The sequence below is a fragment of the Rana temporaria genome, chromosome 10 (assembly GCF_905171775.1).
Source record: "Rana temporaria chromosome 10, aRanTem1.1, whole genome shotgun sequence".
Lineage (NCBI taxonomy): Eukaryota > Metazoa > Chordata > Amphibia > Anura > Ranidae > Rana > Rana temporaria.
This window is the reverse complement of record NC_053498.1, coordinates 98,737,461-98,755,623: the sequence shown is the minus strand read 5'-3', so window position 1 is coordinate 98,755,623 and position 18,163 is coordinate 98,737,461. Positions and strand designations below refer to the sequence as shown.

Below are 18,163 nucleotides of genomic sequence, written 5' to 3'. Positions count from 1 at the left end.
TGCGCACTGGGATGCTTCCACGGGACAGCGCATGCGTCGTACGTTATCCGTATCTTTATGACGCTCAGTCTATCATTTACATGGGGTCACGCCTCATTAGCATGGCTCACGCCCACTTCCACCTACGCTGGCTTACGTGCTTGCCTCTGTGCGCTGCGTAAAAGATAGACGCTACACCGGCAGAACTATGCGCCGATGTATGTGAATCCGGGCCTTTGTTGTTAAATATTAAATCATGGTTGGTAACTGTGGTTATTAATAAAGGACTGCTTGTATGAAGTTTAGCTGGTCACACTGGGCTGGCTAAACAATTAAAGTTAGGCTAAAGTTATGTACAGGCAGACCATCCAAGTCTATGGGGATGCAGCAGCTGTAAGGACACAGTCACCTGTCCCAACGTAACAGGCGGGCAGAAGCTGGTGAGCCCCCAATGCAGACCGTGTATGTTCTCTGGGCAGCACATCTGCATCTGCACACCCGCCAAATTGGTCCAAGTGTCCTTGAAGCTGCTGCATCCCCATAGACCTAAATGGGCTGCCTGGATGCAGCACCTGGAGGCTGAAACCACATAAATACACGGTCCTTTCAATGACTACAGGTCTCAAAGCTTGTGTGAATGAGGTGTAATATTCACATTTATTGAAGCTTGCTTTGTATAGTTAGTTATATTTGTATACAATTCAGTGAACTTGCTGTCCATGGTTCTGAAATGATTTTGGATAAAAGAAAGTGATCTAGAAAGAATCATCAAAATCATTTTGATAAGAAGGATTGGGAGAAGATAGTTTTTTAATGAAGAGCAATTAAACACTAAAAGGCTGGCTTGCCTAGACCAGTAGCCCTTTACCATCCAGCATGCCATGTGCATGCCATGTGCCTTATTGCTTTCCATGCCAGCTCTAGAAGCATTCATCTCTGCCAGCTTGGTGTCTGAGCAGATATCTCCAGTGACTGATGGAAGCCCATTCTATACATCCACACTGTTATCACATCACACATGACAATGATCTTCATGTCTTGTGTGCATTAACTCCTTATCTCCTGTGTCTGTCCATGAAAAATGAAGCAGTGTGCAAATAGGATACTGTACTGTGAAATTGGGTGACACCTCCATAAATATCCTGTGACCTTCATTTAAAAGGGCAAAGAGAGATGAGAAAACACATATTAGCATTAGCAGTCAGAATTAGATTTGCTTTGATCTGGATATTCTTATCTGGTGAAGTCTAGATGGTTGCTTTGGGTTACAATCCTTGGTTGGCCTTTGCACTGTTCCTAAAGAATTGAGGTCAGATAAGCCCTAATGTTAGGGGCTATTGGAAGATGTTTACAGATATTGTTCTCTAACAGACGATTATTGGATTATTACCTGTACTTATATCGCTTCTAGGTGTACTTGGAATGATTGGTGACTTATAAATCTGTACTATCTACGAGTGCTTGTATGAATGAATCTGTCTGCTTGTCTATCTATCTAACTGTCTATCTATCTATTATTATTATTATTATTATTATTATTATTATTATTATTATTATCATAGATAGATCTATCAAAATAGGTGTCCCTTATTCTATCTGTCTATCTATCGATTTGTTTTTTGTCAATCTCATTAAATCTACCTGTTTCTAATACTATTTATTGGTGTCTTCCTCTGCTCTTATTTTCTTTTCTATCTATCTATCTATCTATCTATCTATCTATCTATCTATCTATCTATCTATCTATCTATCTATCTATCTCGTATTCTCCATATCTGCCTCTCTATCTATCTATCTATCTATCTATCTATCTATCTATCTATCTATCTATCTATCTATCTATCTATCTATCTATCTATCTCTTATTCTCCATATCTGCCTCTGTATCTATCTATCTATCTATCTATCTATCTATCTATCTATCTATCTATCTCGTATTCTCCCTATCTGCCTCTCTATCTATCTATCTATCTATCTATCTATCTATCTATCTATCTATCTATCTATCTATCTCTTATTCTCCATATCTGCCTCTGTATCTATCTATCTATCTATCTATCTATCTATCTCATATTCTCCCAATCTGCCTCTCTATCTATCTATCTATCTATCTATCTATCTATCTATCTATCTATCTCTTATTCTCCATATCTGCCTCTGTATCTATCTATCTATCTATCTATCTATCTATCTATCTATCTATCTATCTATCTATCTATCTCTTATTCTCCCTATCTGCCTATCTATCTATCTATCTATCTATCTATCTATCTATTTATATATCTATCTATCTCGTATTCTCCCTATCTTCCCATCTATCTATCTCTTATTCTCCCTATCTGCCCATCTATCTATCTATCTATCTATCTATCTATCTATCTATCTATCTATCTATTTATCTATCTCTTATTCTCCCTATCTGCCCATCTATCTATCTATCTATCTATCTATCTATCTATCTATCTATCTATCTATCTATCTATCTATCTATCTATCTATCTATCTATCTCTCTCTTATTCTCCCTATCTGCCTCTCTATCTATCTATTTATCCATGTATCTATCTATCTATCTATCTATCTATCTGTCTGTCTGTCTGTCTGTCTGTCTGTCTGTCTGTCTGTCTATCTATCTATCTATCTATCTATCTATCTGCCTCTCTATCTATCTACCATTCTCCCTCTCTGCCTCCTTATCTATCTATCTATCTATCTATCTATCTATCTATCTATCTATCTATCTATCTATCTATCTATCTATCTATCTATCTATCTATCTGCCTCTCTATCTATCTACCATTCTCCCTCTCTGCCTCCTTATCTATCTATCTATCTATCTATCTATCTATCTATCTATCTATCTATCTATCTATCTATCTATCTATCTGCCTCTCTATCTATCTACCATTCTCCCTATCTGCCTCCTTATTTATCTATCAATCTATCTTTATTTTCCTCCCCTCACCTCCCTTTTTCCAACTTTGTCTACGTGTTTAAGACATGCTTTATACAACACTTGAAAAAAATAATGATGTGATATTATTGCGATTGTATCAGCCAACTTACACATTCACCCTTTAGTGCCTGTAAGACAAGCACCTGATTGCCCATAAACCATAGACTTATCCATACAGAGCTAGCCCAGAACAGTGGGGCATTAGCTGAAAGGTTCCAAAGCTTTTCTTTTTTTTCATCAGTGATCTCCCATATGTGTCTTGTAATTATTCATATTCAGAGATAAATTGCCACAGAGCTGCACCAAAATCAGTTGTATTGTGAATCAAACTCTCTCCTTCGTACCCAGTGCACTCCAGGGAATTGTAGAGTATGGAGGTAAAAGGGGCACAGCTAGGAAAATGATACTTTACAGAGCTGCAATGAACTCTACACTCATAAGACAACCTTCTGAAGTGGTATTCATGTTATATTTTGTTGACTCTAAGAGCTATAGATTGCTCTATTATGTTCAGCACTTTTGTTTCTCTGTCTTGCCACAATATTAACTATCCTATATACACCATGTATATTTATAGGTTCTATAGGTGCAAGTCACAGGGACAGATATCATCATGTACTTACCCTTGAGTGGCATTTAAATCCAAAGTAGACCACAACGATAGTTGGAGTCAAGACAATAGAGAATATGACGGCCAGGACGAGGGAGTTAACTAAAAACGCCAAAAAGTTAGCTCCAGAGACAAACACTGTCCAAATCCAGCAACCCCACCTGCTCCGGGTCTCCATGGGCAGGAGCTGGTCATCCATGTTGTATGGAGGGAGGCTTGGGATCATTCGAGAAGTGTCCGATATATTGTCCACATCAAAGTCCTCAATCTCTTGGTCAGACATTTTTAGATGTGCAAGTGTTGAAATCGTCCAGGCAGGGCTGCGAAACTCTTGGGTGAAAGTGTTATTTTACTTCGTCAGTCGCTTGCGCTTCACACTTTCCCTTGACCGCTTTAAATGCAAAGTTCAAGCTCTCTGAAATTGTCCAATTTCTTTGTCAGTAGTAGAGATGCTCTTTAATATTGAGCCCCTTGGATCTGCAGCTTTTCTACTTAAAAGACGCTTTTGTTGTCACATCCTTGGGGGTGACCCTTAGAATGGCAGATGTGAAAAGTTGTCCAGGTAAGGTGATCATAATGGTCTTGGAGGAGAAGCTACATACAGAAGTGAATTTTCATAAGCTCCTCTATTAGCAGCTGGCTGATTCCTAGCTTGATGTTTCTCTATTCACAGCTTAAGCTTTGTGATCCTGCTCGGAAGAACTGTCTGCTGCTACTAGCCAATGGGCTGCTACCGGAGCCACAGCAGCTGCCTCTCTGCTTAACATGCATGCAGCTAGCTGATCTACACCTGGGTCTTGCTCCGTCACTTTGGGTTATTCCAGGCTGCAGCTAATGTCATTATCGCTTGCACCAATTCTGACTTTTGTCACACTTCCCCACTGGGGGGGGGGTAATGAAGTCTTGTGCTGATCGATCCAAGAGTGCGCCTGATAGGTGTTGAAGTGTGGGTGTCAATCTGAGTGCGTTACTGACAGAGGCAAATCGAACACGACATGACCTGCCTAGAAGCGTGTAAGGGAAAATCTTGCACGAGGACGGTTCAGTAAGAGATTGTAAGGTCTCTCAAGCAGAAATCTTTTCACCTGTCTGAAATACTCAAAGCTGATTCTTTTAACAAACCCTGATATCCAACTGTTCATCTGTACGAGACTAGAAAAGCGTTCTGTAAAGCAAGGTTAAATAAAAGGCATAAGTTCATTCATTTCCACATTCTCTAATTAAAGCGGTTGTAAACCCTCTGGAAACATCCAAACTCTTTACATAGTCTTAAAGACCTTGTATTTCTACATCAATTGATCCCTATATAATATATCACATTACTTACTGTAATACTTACTGTCTTACTGTATTAATCACCGATTTTGTGACATGCCATTTCTGTAGTAAGCCTGCGCCATCTCTAATGTGGTCTTCCGCGTCTTTCACATGCAGAATTTCCGCCCACAGTTCCTTCCTGATTCATAAATCCCGCGCGTGTGCACTGCGATCACAATATGCAAGCCTAGGTCACGTGATGACCATCATGCTCTAGGTGAGAATCAGGCCGAAGCATCGTGGGATGTCGGGGCTGACGTCTGCATGAGGAAATGACGCAGCCCCGACATAAGCAAAGAATTTGTCCGGCCTGAGGCTCAGCTTGCCGGATCCGGCGCATGCGCGGTACACGTCCCCACTCGAGAATGCAGCAATAAGTCAAGAAGTATACAGGTAAAAAAAAAAGGTTTCTTGCAAACTTTTTAAAAAAATTACATGGACTTATAAATAGAAAGTGAAATTTTTGACTATACAACCACTTTAAGATGAACCAAAAGAAAAGAAAACAGCGATTCTAGTGAGGCATCAGCCAATTTATCTTCAATGTTGGGGAATCATTTGTTTGGAGTTCAACAGTCATTACTCCTTAGATTATTGTACAACAAGAAGCTACAGGGGCCACAATTGCCACCGCACCTTTGCTCCCAGGGGCCGTATAGCATAGCTCCCAACTGTCCCTAATTTTGAGGGACTGTCCCTTATTTGGAGAAATGTCCCTCTGTCCCTCATTTGTCCCTCATTTTGGTCTGATCCATTTGTATATAAAATACACTTTTTGTGTTTCAAAAAATGTTTCCCAGTGCTAAACCTTACATCCAATTTGTAAACTGCTGCATCTGTAAATTTTAAAAGCCAATATAAAGGAATATTAGCGGTAAAAAAAAATCCCTTGTGGATTTAATGAACCTTTTTTTTTGTTAATTCTTCTTTAAGGGGATGTGGCAGGGGGCGTGTCCTACGCCTACATACGTTTGCTAGTAGGTGTCCCTCATTCCCATCTTAAAATGTTGGGAGGTATGCGTATAGCCTCCTACTTCATAATGATAAACTCCCCACAGCACCCTAATAAGTTACCAGCAGGCCAGTCGGTAAAGTTTTCAGATATCCTCTTTCCTCCAGGGCAAGCGCAGATGTCTAGTGGGCAGATGTGCTGTGCACTCCTCTCATTGGCTGACATAGCTGTCAATCACAGTGTTCTGTTCCCACATGAAGGCGATTGAAGGTATAACTGATAATAGCTGTGTGACTTCTTACCTTCGTATCCAAGCAGTGGGGCAGACAGGACCGGCAGATGTTCAGGTTAGATGGATCCAGACTCAGACATGAAGATGAAATCAGCGTGGGTTTATTCAATCCAGATAAGACAACAAACGGTGATACAATACTGTTCTGTAGTAGTGGTATCAATGCTGACTTGTTAGAATATGTCCTGAGGCTAGCTGCTGTGGCTGCAGAGCTGCTGCTGAGCTGCTGCTAACTACTGCTGACTTCTGCTGACTTCTGCGTGGTCAAAAACTGATGCCTTCTCTCGAGCCCAAAAATGTGGAGTGTCTAGTCACACAGCCATGAGGAGATACTGAAAATGGCTGCTCCCAGTGAAGAGACCTGCCCAGCAAGAGTCCACGCCTCTGAATACAAAAAACTTTACTAACAAGAACAGGGACGTGTGGCATGCAAATTCTGGCCAGCAGATGGCAGCAGTGAAAGAAATGCATGAAAACAAACATGTAGAAATAAAGATTAATAATGTAATGTACAAATAACTATAAGGAGAACAGCACACTCCCCGTCTGAAATTTACGTAAGGAGATTTCACTATGACGAATGTCCATAAAAATATAATACAACCTGTAACAAAGAACATGTGAAATGCAATAAACATGACATAGTGGGTTGGCTGACCCATAGCGGGTAAAGCTGTGAAGTTCGAGTTCAGTCCTTTTTCATCCTTCAGGAACGTTCTCGATGGGTAATATTAGAATGAGTTTGTTAATCGGCCTTGCAAAAGTTTTAAGCTCACCCTTCCTGAAGATCTTCAGCTCCACCTTTCGGACCTTGCCATCCTTGCTAGGAAGAACCTTTGTAATTAGTCCCATAGGCCAGGTGATCCTTTCGGTTTGTTGCTCCTTCATTAATACGAGGTCTCCTTCTTTCAAGTTTGGTTTTTGATGTTGCCATTTCCTCCTTCCTTGAAGAATATTGAGATACTCTTTACGCCATCTGTTCCAGAAGTAATCTGCCAGGTGTTGTACACGTTTCCAGTGTTTTTGGTAGATATTCCCATGGGTAAATTCTCCACTAGGCGTGAGCATATTGTCCGTTTTTTGGGTAAGTAGAATAGCCGGAGACAGTATGGCTGGTGTTTCAGGATCCATAGATACTGGCACAAGGGGTCTTGAATTGATGATAGCTGAAACTTCAGCGAGAAGAGTGACGAGAGTCTCGTGCGTAAGTCTTGAAGAGTTTACATCCATCAACATAGAATTTAAGATGTTGCGTGAGATCCCGATCATTCTCTCCCAGGAACCCCCCATGTGGGAACTATGAGGAGGATTAAAAATCCAGGTGCAACCTTTCTCCGCCAACTGATCTTGGATAGGCTTAGTGTCGATGTTCAGTTCTCTACAGGCGCCGATGAAGTTACTTCCCTGGTCTGACCTCAACTGTTTCACTGGTCCTCTGATGGCGAAGAACCGTCTTAAGGCATTAATGAGGCTGGATGTGTCCATAGATTCTATCACCTCTATATGAACGGCTCGCACACTCATGCAAGTAAATAGCACGGCCCAACGTTTACTGTTTGCGTGACCACCACGGGTTCTACGTGCGGACACCATCCATGGTCCAAAGACGTCTAGGCCAGTGTAGGTGAAGGGCGGCTCTGTGCATAGTCTATCCGCGGGCAAGTCGGCCATTTGTTGGTGTAGCTGTTTTCCTCTGGCTTTACGACAGTGCACACAGTCATGCAGTAGTTGGGCTACACGTTTCTTCATACCTATAATCCAAAGACCCGCAGACCTTAACTTGCCCTCAGTGATTTGTCTGCCCTGGTGTTCAGTCTTTTTGTGGTAATGTCGGATCAGCAACGTGGTGATATGATGTTTGCTGGGAATAATGACAGGATTTTGCTCCGCAACTCCTAGGTGGGCTTGATTCAAACGACCACCAACTCTGAGCAGGCCAAAAGTGTCCATAATTGGATTTAAGTTAGCAAGAGGTCTTTTTATAGGAATCTGCTGTCTGTTGTTCAAGCACTTCCATTCTACGTTAAATTCCTGCTGCTGGACATGACGTATTATGAGAGACTCGCTATGAGAAATGTCCTCAGCAGAGAATGGTTTATGACAGATGTGCCAACCGTGACAATCTTTATCTTCTTGAGTGTTGTGATAACATCTGGCGATGTGCACTAACCTTGCAATGGTTCTGACGAGTCTCATCCAACTGGAGAAATGTTCAAAACGATAGCAGTCAGGCCTGGAGGTCTCCCTTGTTTCGGTGACTAATGCGCTAACTTCGACGCGGATTTCTGGATCATTATCCGGATCCTGGATGCTGTAAACTTCCTGTTCACATTTGTCTGCCCGTCCTAGCAGAAACTCTGGGCCTGTAAGCCGAGTAGATTTAGCAAAGGAATCCACAGACGTAGGCCTGGTTGCGTGATCTGCTGGATTAAGTTCGAATGGTACAACGATGTGTTCTCTCGTCTCAGGCTTGCTGTCCATGGTGCGCCGAAGAGAGTTAGATCTGGATAGCGCTTGCTCCTGATTGTCCGGGAGACTTACCCTGGTGGTCCGGAAGGGTAATGGAGAAACACAGTGATTAGTTTCGTCTTTAAAGAACTCTCTGTCTTCTACCAATAAGGCTACCTTATCGTCATCCTTGGTTGTGTGGAAGACTGATCTCCCCAAGTCGTCAGCAAAGAGGGGAGAAATGATGTCAGGTGGTTGTACGAGGTCTGGAGACTTCTCTTTCACTTCATAGTGATGAGGACACGGCTTAATGCAAGTTGTGCGTCCGTCTCCACGCACGTACGTTTTGAAGGAGTCGATTTCTGGTTGATCCAGGTATACATTTCCTATGACTACCCATCCCAGGTCCAGCCTCTGGGCAAATGGCGCGTAGTCAGGACCATTACACTGTTGGCGCACCTTGTGCACCCTTAGATTGTCTCTGCCAAGCAGGAGTAGAATCTCAGCATTGTTGTCCATAGGTGGGATAACGTTGGCTAGGTGCCTTAGGTGCGGTTGGTGAAACGCAGCTTCTGGGGTAGGAATCTCATCCCTATGGTTGGGTATTTGATCGCATTCAATCAGTGTTGGTAGGGGTATTTCGGTATTCCCACTGATGGGGGAAGCAATGAATCCTTGCGCCCTCCTGCCGCTAGTCTCAATGCGGCCTGAGCAGGTGTTTAAGATGTAGGGTTCTGATGGTCCCTTTATCCCGAAGGCTTCAAAGAATTTAGGTCCTGCTAGGGACCGGTTGCTTTGGTCATCGATGATGGCATACATTTTTACTGCCTTTTCTGGTAGTCCCTCTGGATAGACCTTGATTAGGCATATTCGGGCACAACATTTCTCACCCTGGCCCTCGCCACATACTTCCAAACATGAGCAGGAAACAGCGGCGGCTGCGTTAGCGTGGTTCTGGGGCTCCCCGCCATGACTTGGAGCGGGACTGGTGGCGACGGCAGCTGGTGAGTCTCTGGGCAGTGGAACTGGGTGCATAGCCGAGGCATGTCTTTCACTATGACACTCCTCACACTTGATGATGGATTTACAGTCCTTAGCCATGTGCTCCAATGAAGCGCTGCATCTGAAACATACCCCAAGCTCGCTGAGGAACTTCTTGCGCTCCTGTATGGGTTTGGATCTAAACCCTCTGCATTTGTTCAGTGAGTGTGGTTTTTTATGAATGGGACATTCACGATTGAAGGACTTGTCTCCTGATGAGGTATTGTACTGTTTACCCGTGGGTGCTGCATAAGATGGTAGGTTAGTCTTTCTAACACTCACGCTGCTCTTAAAGTCTCTGTGTTTATGCATGGCACTCTCATACCTTGGTGATGGTGTCGCTGGAGCTGTAGTGTTGAACTCCAGGAAATCGAGGCTGGGGTCATTCCTCATCTGGGACTGTTCTTCAATGAATCTGCAGAAATGAATAAATGGGGGAAAGGTGATGTCATGCACCCTTTTGTACCTTGAGACTGATGCCGCCCACTTTTCTTGCAGACTGTATGGTAGTTTCACGACAATTGGGTTCACTCCATGGGCGGTATCCAGGTAGCATAGCCCGATCAGACGAGGGTCTCTTTTGGCAAGCTCTAGTTCCATGAGCAGGTCACTCAAATCCTGAAGCTTATGGACGTCCTTAAGATTGATCTTTGGAATGTTCTGCAATCTCTTAAATAGGGCCTTCTCTATTGCTTCTGCACTGCCGAAGGTACGTTCGAGTCTCTGCCAGGCGGCAGCGAGACCTGCTTCTGCTTGTCCCACATAGACAGTTCTGAGGCTCTTGATGCGATTTGTGGAGCTTGGACCCAGCCATGAGATCATGAGGTTGAGCTCCTTCTCTGCGTCTAGTTTGAGGTTGGCAATGGTGGCCTTGAAAGTTGCCTTCCAAGCTCTGTAGCTCTCTGCACGGTCATCAAATTTTGAGAGACTTGTGTTAATTAGCTCTCTGATCGCCATAATCCTGGCCAACTCAGACATATCTGATTTCTCACTGCTTGTTGCCACGACAACCTGTGGTGCCGCCGGGGCGTGTAGGCTTTGCGGCGTGAAAGGGTGAGATGCATCCAGGTAGAATGATGCTGCTGCAGGGTTGAGCTGTGATCTAGTCTCTGTAGATCGTGAGGACTGCTGCTTGAGCTGTGGAGGTAGGCCAGGAAACGCCTGATGACCCTTTTTGTAGTTTTGTAATAACTGTCCTTGAGAAGGCACATCTGGGTGAACACCATCAGGTTGCTCGGGTGCTGTAAATGGCACTGTAGGTGGAGATGACTTTGAGGTTTCGGCGTTGTCGGCTTGGACAGTACTGCATACTGGGGGTGATGCAGATAATTGTTTCAGTACATAGTCGCTGGTGCGGTCAGCTGAATCTTCTACCTCCTGTGGTAGCGAGCAGACTGGATCAAGACCTTGGCTTAATGCTTGCTCAAGTAGTCTTACTTTAGCTAATGCAACTTCCTCTTCCATCTCTGATTCAAGAATCTTTATTCGAGCCTCTGCTTCTGCGTCTGCCCTCTTGGCCTCTGCTTCTGCCCTCTTGGCCTCTGCTTCTGCTTTTGCCAGAGCTTCTTTTTCAGTGAAGGAACGTCTGGCTTTGGATTGCTCTGCATTTATGCGGGCCTCTAGTAGTCTGTCGCTTAGGGTTGAGCTTCTTGAGCACGATGATCTGTATGACCGAGAGGAATGTTTGGATGAATTTGATCTGTGTGATCTAGTTTCTTGCAAATGGGAGATGCGGAGTTCCGCTTTATCTTTAGCAAGCAGCACCATGGTGTCTCTTTGAATGTCTATAGATTCTGCCTTGCTCAGTTCTGAAAGGGCTTCATCATTATTAACGTTTTTTAGAAAGGTTATATACCTTGTGAACAGTCTCTTGTATCCTTCATGAGCTGTGTTCAGCCGCCTGATGCCAACTTGTAAGCTTGAGGTATCACCAGAGGATTTAAGTCCTGACATGAGGGAGGAAACTCGCTCCCATAGCTCTTCCAGGTTATCGCATAGCTCATCTTTTGTGGTTTGATAGTTTTCCCTGACCTTTATTGTCGGTTTGAGGGAGCGTCTTGGTCGCACGACTTGGTCTGCTGGAAGTGTGGGTTCTGCTTCCTGTGCTTCTTGGTGATCAGTATCAGGCTGCATTAGCTCTGTTTCATCACTGGGGAACTGTGCAAGGTCCTTTTTGTCCATTTTGATTTAAGGTGCGCTGTCTCTTTAAGAAAATAAACTTTTGAATTGGGGGCTGAAAATTGCAGTGCGGCTGCGCTGGGGCACTCTGGCAAGGTTCCTCAGGTGTTTTAAGTGATTTGCGGGGGTTTAGGTTAGAGAGGGACCCCGTGTGCGTTAACAGTTCTGCTATGCGAGCAAAGATTGATATGGGATATAGGAAACGGCTTGATGAGTTGTGGAGGGCTTTCAGGCAACAGTAAAGATACTGTGGACATGCGGTGCTTGCCCTTAGACTTGTGGAACATGCACTGTAGCTGGGCAGATTCGCTGCAGATAGGCCTGTTGCAGGGCGATTCCTTAGTGTGGTAACTCTGAGGGAATCTGTGACTGGGGTGTGGACATTAAGGCAGTTTTTGACTGTTCTGTTCCCACATGAAGGCGATTGAAGGTATAACTGATAATAGCTGTGTGACTTCTTACCTTCGTATCCAAGCAGTGGGGCAGACAGGACCGGCAGATGTTCAGGTTAGATGGATCCAGACTCAGACATGAAGATGAAATCAGCGTGGGTTTATTCAATCCAGATAAGACAACAAACGGTGATACAATACTGTTCTGTAGTAGTGGTATCAATGCTGACTTGTTAGAATATGTCCTGAGGCTAGCTGCTGTGGCTGCAGAGCTGCTGCTGAGCTGCTGCTAACTACTGCTGACTTCTGCTGACTTCTGCGTGGTCAAAAACTGATGCCTTCTCTCGAGCCCAAAAATGTGGAGTGTCTAGTCACACAGCCATGAGGAGATACTGAAAATGGCTGCTCCCAGTGAAGAGACCTGCCCAGCAAGAGTCCACGCCTCTGAATACAAAAAACTTTACTAACAAGAACAGGGACGTGTGGCATGCAAATTCTGGCCAGCAGATGGCAGCAGTGAAAGAAATGCATGAAAACAAACATGTAGAAATAAAGATTAATAATGTAATGTACAAATAACTATAAGGAGAACAGCACACACAGGACTACATAGCACACTTCCCTTCACTAGAGGCAGATACATACGTGGAAGGTCCCTAGATGAGAAGAGCAGCAGAACAGCCTGGCCTCCAACATAATTACAGAGGTGGTGGGTTGCAAACAACCCTAAAAATACAGAAAGGAGCTTTAGACTAAAACTGTATGACAGTGCAAGATCATTTTAATTGTTGGTAAACATAGGTGTGCGCCAGGGGTCAAGTCCTGGGGAAAAACGTGTGGGAACTCCCACCCAAGATCCACTCCCCCACCAAAAAAAAAAAAATGAATTATATAAATTTTCGATCCACTGTACCTTAGTAATCCTTTATGTTACTGGCCGCTTCCTGTATATAGATTCATCGGGTAGTGTGCGGGTATTTTGTCACTTCCTTTAAGCAAGTTCTTTCTAAATCCTGCGATAACTCGCGGCAGACCTCCACAATGTCTCTTGGGAACAATGACAAAAGCTCCCAGGAGACATTGCGGCATCGAGGAAGTGACAGAATACCCGCACACTACCTGATGAATCCATATACGGGAAGCGGCCAGTAACATAAAGGATTACTAAGGTTCGCCTGCCCCTGACAGTGACTCGAGCTGGGCATCGCCGCTTAGTGAAGGATTGGCTTGGGCGGCTCGGCTACTCTCGTCCTGCAAAGGGAACTGCGTTCCTGCTGTGAAAAAAGTGCAGGGACTCCGTTGCCACACGTTCCCGCAGGACTTGAGCCCTGGTGTGCGCAGATTATTGCATTAGGGCGTGCACCCTTAAGCTCAAACACACATGCTGTGTATGTGTCTACATACGTATGACCCTGGCACATTGATCTCCCGGCCAGTACAGTGAAAGAGAAGAGCATAAAGACTTCTCTTATGGCAGATCTTCCCTATCTTCCTGTTGCTACATAGAGCAATAACACTAATGCACATGAGGTTATTAGGGTGTGCCTGGGCACACCCTGTGCGCATGCCTATGTTGGTAAATATAGTTACTTTTTAGATTTCAATATGTGTATTCATTTTCCAGAAATAACAATTACAAAAACATGACATAACTCCAGACCTCTACAAAATGGGAGGGTAATACAGGGAGTGCAGAATTATTAGGCAAGTTGTATTTTTGAGGATTAATTTTATTATTGAACAACAACCATGTTCTCAATGAACCCAAAAAACTCATTAATATCAAAGCTGAATATTTTTGGAAGTAGTTTTTAGTTTGTTTTTAGTTTTAGCTATTTTAGGGGGATATCTGTGTGTGCAGGTGACTATTACTGTGCATAATTATTAGGCAACTTAACAAAAAAAAAATATATACCCATTTCAATTATTTATTTTTACCAGTGAAACCAATATAACATCTCAACATTAACAAATATACATTTCTGACATTCAAAAACAAAACAAAAACAAATCAGTGACCAATATAGCCACCTTTCTTTGCAAGGACACTCAAAAGCCTGCCATCCGTGGATTATGTCAGTGTTTTGATCTGTTCACCATCAACATTGCGTGCAGCAGCAACCGCAGCCTCCCAGACACTGTTCAGAGAGGTGTACTGTTTTCCCTCCTTGTAAATCTCACATTTGATGATGGACCACAGGTTCTCAATGGGGTTCAGATCAGGTGAACAAGGAGGCCATGTCATTAGTTTTTCTTCTTTTATACCCTTTCTTGCCAGCCACGCTGTGGAGTACTTGGACGCGTGTGCTGGAGCATTGTCCTGCATGAAAATCATGTTTTTCTTGAAGGATGCAGACTTCTTCCTGTACCACTGCTTGAAGAAGGTGTCTTCCAGAAACTGGCAGTAGGACTGGGAGTTGAGCTTGACTCCATCCTCAACCCGAAAAGGCCCCACAAGCTCATCTTTGATGATACCAGCCCAAACCAGTACTCCACCTCCACCTTGCTGGCGTCTGAGTCGGACTGGAGCTCTCTGCCCTTTACCAATCCAGCCACGGGCCCATCCATCTGGCCGATCAAGACTCACTCTCATTTCAGCAGTCCATAAAACCTTAGAAAAATCAGTCTTGAGATATTTCTTGGCCCAGTCTTGACGTTTCAGCTTGTGTGTCTTGTTCAGTGGTGGTCGTCTTTCAGCCTTTCTTACCTTGGCCATGTCTCTGAGTATTGCACACCTTGTGCTTTTGGGAACTCCAGTGATGTTGCAGCTCTGAAATATGGCCAAACTGGTGGCAAGTGGCATCTTGGCAGCTGCACGCTTGACTTTTCTCAGTTCATGGGCAGTTATTTTGCGCCTTGGGTTTTCCACACGCTTCTTGCGACCCTGTTGACTATTTTGAATGAAACGCTTGATTGTTCGATGATCACGCTTCAGAAGCTTTGCAATTTAAAGAGTGCTGCATCCCTCTGCAAGATATCTCACTATTTTTGACTTTTCTGAGCCTGTCAAGTCCTTCTTTTGACCCATTTTGCCAAAGGAAAGTAAGTTGACTAATAATTATGCACACCTGATATAGGGTGTTGATGTCATTAGACCACACACCTTCTCATTACAGAGATGCACATCACCTAATATGCTTAATTGGTAGTAGGCTTTCAAGCCTATACAGCTTGGAGTAAGACAACATGCATAAAGAGGATGATGTGGTCAAAATACTCATTTGCCTAATAATTCTGCACTCCCTGTAGACAAAAGTTTTCAGGTAGTAGTGCAAACTTTTTCAAACAACATATCCATAAAGTTAGTGACCATATATGACAAAAAAGGAAAACACATTCAAATATAAAAGTTAGTGATGATATGACACAATAGTGCAGTTGAAGAGCAACCTAACGCTAGATATGGTGTAATTCTCATCAAGCAGGATGGTTAACAAAACATTTATTTGATAAAGTATATAAAGCAATATAATTGCTTTTTAATATGACTTATTGACCAACAATTAAAATGATCTTGTCATCTGGTTTTGGTCTGGCGTTCCTTTCTGTATTTCTATTGTTTGAACTACTGTCGAGTATCCGTTGAAAGAAGCCTTGCTGTGCAAGAGCCAATTCAACAGAGGTGTTAAGTGTCTTCAAGGCTTTTCCTCATATGACTTAACGTGCACGTTTGAAAGTTCCTAGCACCTCTTATGCCTTGTACACGCGATCGGTTTTCCCGATGGTAAAAAAGCCGCCGGGAAAACCGAGGGGAAAACCAAGAACCTGCTTGGTAGCTTTTTTCACCTACACACGACCGGTTTTCCTGGCAGGAAAACAGCCATGAGAGCTTTGGTCGGAAAAACCCGGCCGTGTGTATGCTCCACCGCAGGTGTTCCCCATAGGTAAACTGCCGACTTAAAAACCGCCGGAAATTCCGGCGGGAAAAATAAGAACATGTTCTCATTTTTCCTGCAGGGATTCACGGCGGTTTTCCTGTCGGGAAAACTGCGATGGAGCAAACACATGGCCGTTTTTTTTTTCCCGACCAAAAGCTGTCATGGCAGTTTTCCCAATGGGAAAACCGGTCGTGTGTGTACGAGGCATTAGAGTATGTTGTTCAGAAGTCCTTGCAAAACACTCTGGCATCACCTCTCTAACAAGTGCTATTAGGCCCCTTACACATAGAGCGGGCTCGCTTGGAGCCTGTCTCCTCAGCGGGGAATCTGTCCACTGATCCCTGCTGAGCAGGCGGATGGCGGGTCCGTGTCAGCTCTGCTTATGCATAGCAGACACAGCCTGCTCTCCTCTAGGGGCGGTCAGATGCAAACGGACCACCTGCCCGTTTACACCATTCAATCCACTAGACAGTTGGAGAACGGTTGCCCATCTCTCAGATATTTTTTTTAGATAGGATTGGATATCGGCAGGTGTCAATGGACACATGTCCATTGACACCCGCCGCTCCATAGAGGAGACTGGAGGGTCAGGTCGGGTCCGCCAGAAAAACCGAGAGGTGGATCCGATCAGTCGGCCCTTGTGAACGGGGCCTTATTTACAGCTGAAGATGCCATTTTTACTAAACAATGTATAGATATTTAAATATACTATTTACCATCAGAAACTCTTTTGGCAAAGAAGTCCAAAAAAAGACCATAGACAGTAAAGAAACCCTGTCTTAGCTGGTGACAAAGTGTTTTGTTCAAGAAGGTATGTGCAAATGAGTGTCTTTATCTTTCAAAGCTAGAAGGGGAATTTAATAAAAATGTTCATATTGGAGTAATAAAAGTCGGAGTCTGTGGCTCATTTCTGAGTCCTTCGCCTAATGCTGCGTACATCCGATCGGAATTTCCGACAAGAAAAGTTTGATGTGAGCTTTTGGTCAGAAATTCTGACCGTGTGTAGGCTCCATCTGACTTTTTCTGTCGGAATTTCCGACAGCAAAAATTTGAAAGCTGGTTCTCAATTTTTCCGATAAGAAAAGTTCTTGTCGGAAATTCCGATCGTCTGTTTGTAATTCCGACACGCAAAAAAAACACGCATGCTCAATTCGATGCAGGCTCGGAATCATTGAACTTCATTTTTCTTGGCTTGTTGTAGTGTTGTACATCACCGCGTTCTTGACGGTCGGAATGTGACCGTGTGTATGCAACACAAGTTTGAGCCAACATTCCGTCGGAAAAAAATCCACGTTTTTCTTATCGGAATTTCTGATCGTGTGTACGCTAGCCCAGGGTTATTTATTCCATTGCATAGTAAGACAGACTAGCTACAGCAGGCATATATCACACCAGCGGTGGCAAATTGTAAGGGTTTGTTCATATCCGGGGTGTTAGGAATGCGCTGGGCAACCTTGTCCAGCACAGGACAAGGCAAAAAGCCTTGTTCCCTGAGGACAGTTCACACTGATGTGCACTGACAATATGTACTGTATGCAGTTCATTTTTAGCACAGTGTGGTGTGGCTCAATCCACCACATCGCACTGGGCCAATAGAACTGAATGACATGTCACTGCTGGTGTTAAAAAAGGTCTAAGCAGATTAAGGTAAACTTGCGCTTTTTACAGGTTAACTTTGAAACTGGCCTCCACCGCAACTTATAATTACCTTCCCTTTGCTGCCCTGACACTCTGTTCTCCACTGGGAGTAAGAAGAAGAAGTACCTCTGCATAAGCTCCAAGTCTATCTTAGTTTACAGTGCTGTTAATTCTATATTTTCTATATTCTATATTTTCTAGCATGTAATGGAGCTGGTACCTGAGAAGCCAGTGCTGTCACAGAGGAAGGGGCGTGAGCAATGTCATGGGGTGGGCAGCAGGGGAAGTTGCCCCGGGCACAGTGGAGAAAGGGGACAGAGAATGGACAAGGATAAGTGTCAGTGAAGAAAATAATTCCCTGCCTCAGTGGTGTCTCTGTCTGAGGAGAGCTGCTTTGGCATTTATATCAGAGGGATTGGGGGGGGGGGGGGGCATGGAACTAAATGGATCCGGAGGGGGGGCTCTGAGGAAGGAAGGGTGCTGA

The 18,163-nt window shown here is 43.9% G+C and overlaps 1 protein-coding gene across 1 annotated transcript in view; it reads right to left on the bottom strand.

Annotated features, from left to right (window-relative positions):
* The window catches only part of TMEM88B (transmembrane protein 88B), a 143,615-nt gene extending 139,110 nt beyond the window's left edge, over window positions 1-4,505 (bottom strand). The window contains exon 1 of the mRNA XM_040325800.1: window positions 3,557-4,505. Coding sequence (XP_040181734.1) covers window positions 3,557-3,826 — 270 coding nt within the window. The 5' untranslated portion in view covers window positions 3,827-4,505. The remainder of the gene's footprint in view (window positions 1-3,556) is intronic.
* Window positions 4,506-18,163: the final 13,658 nt, after the last annotated feature.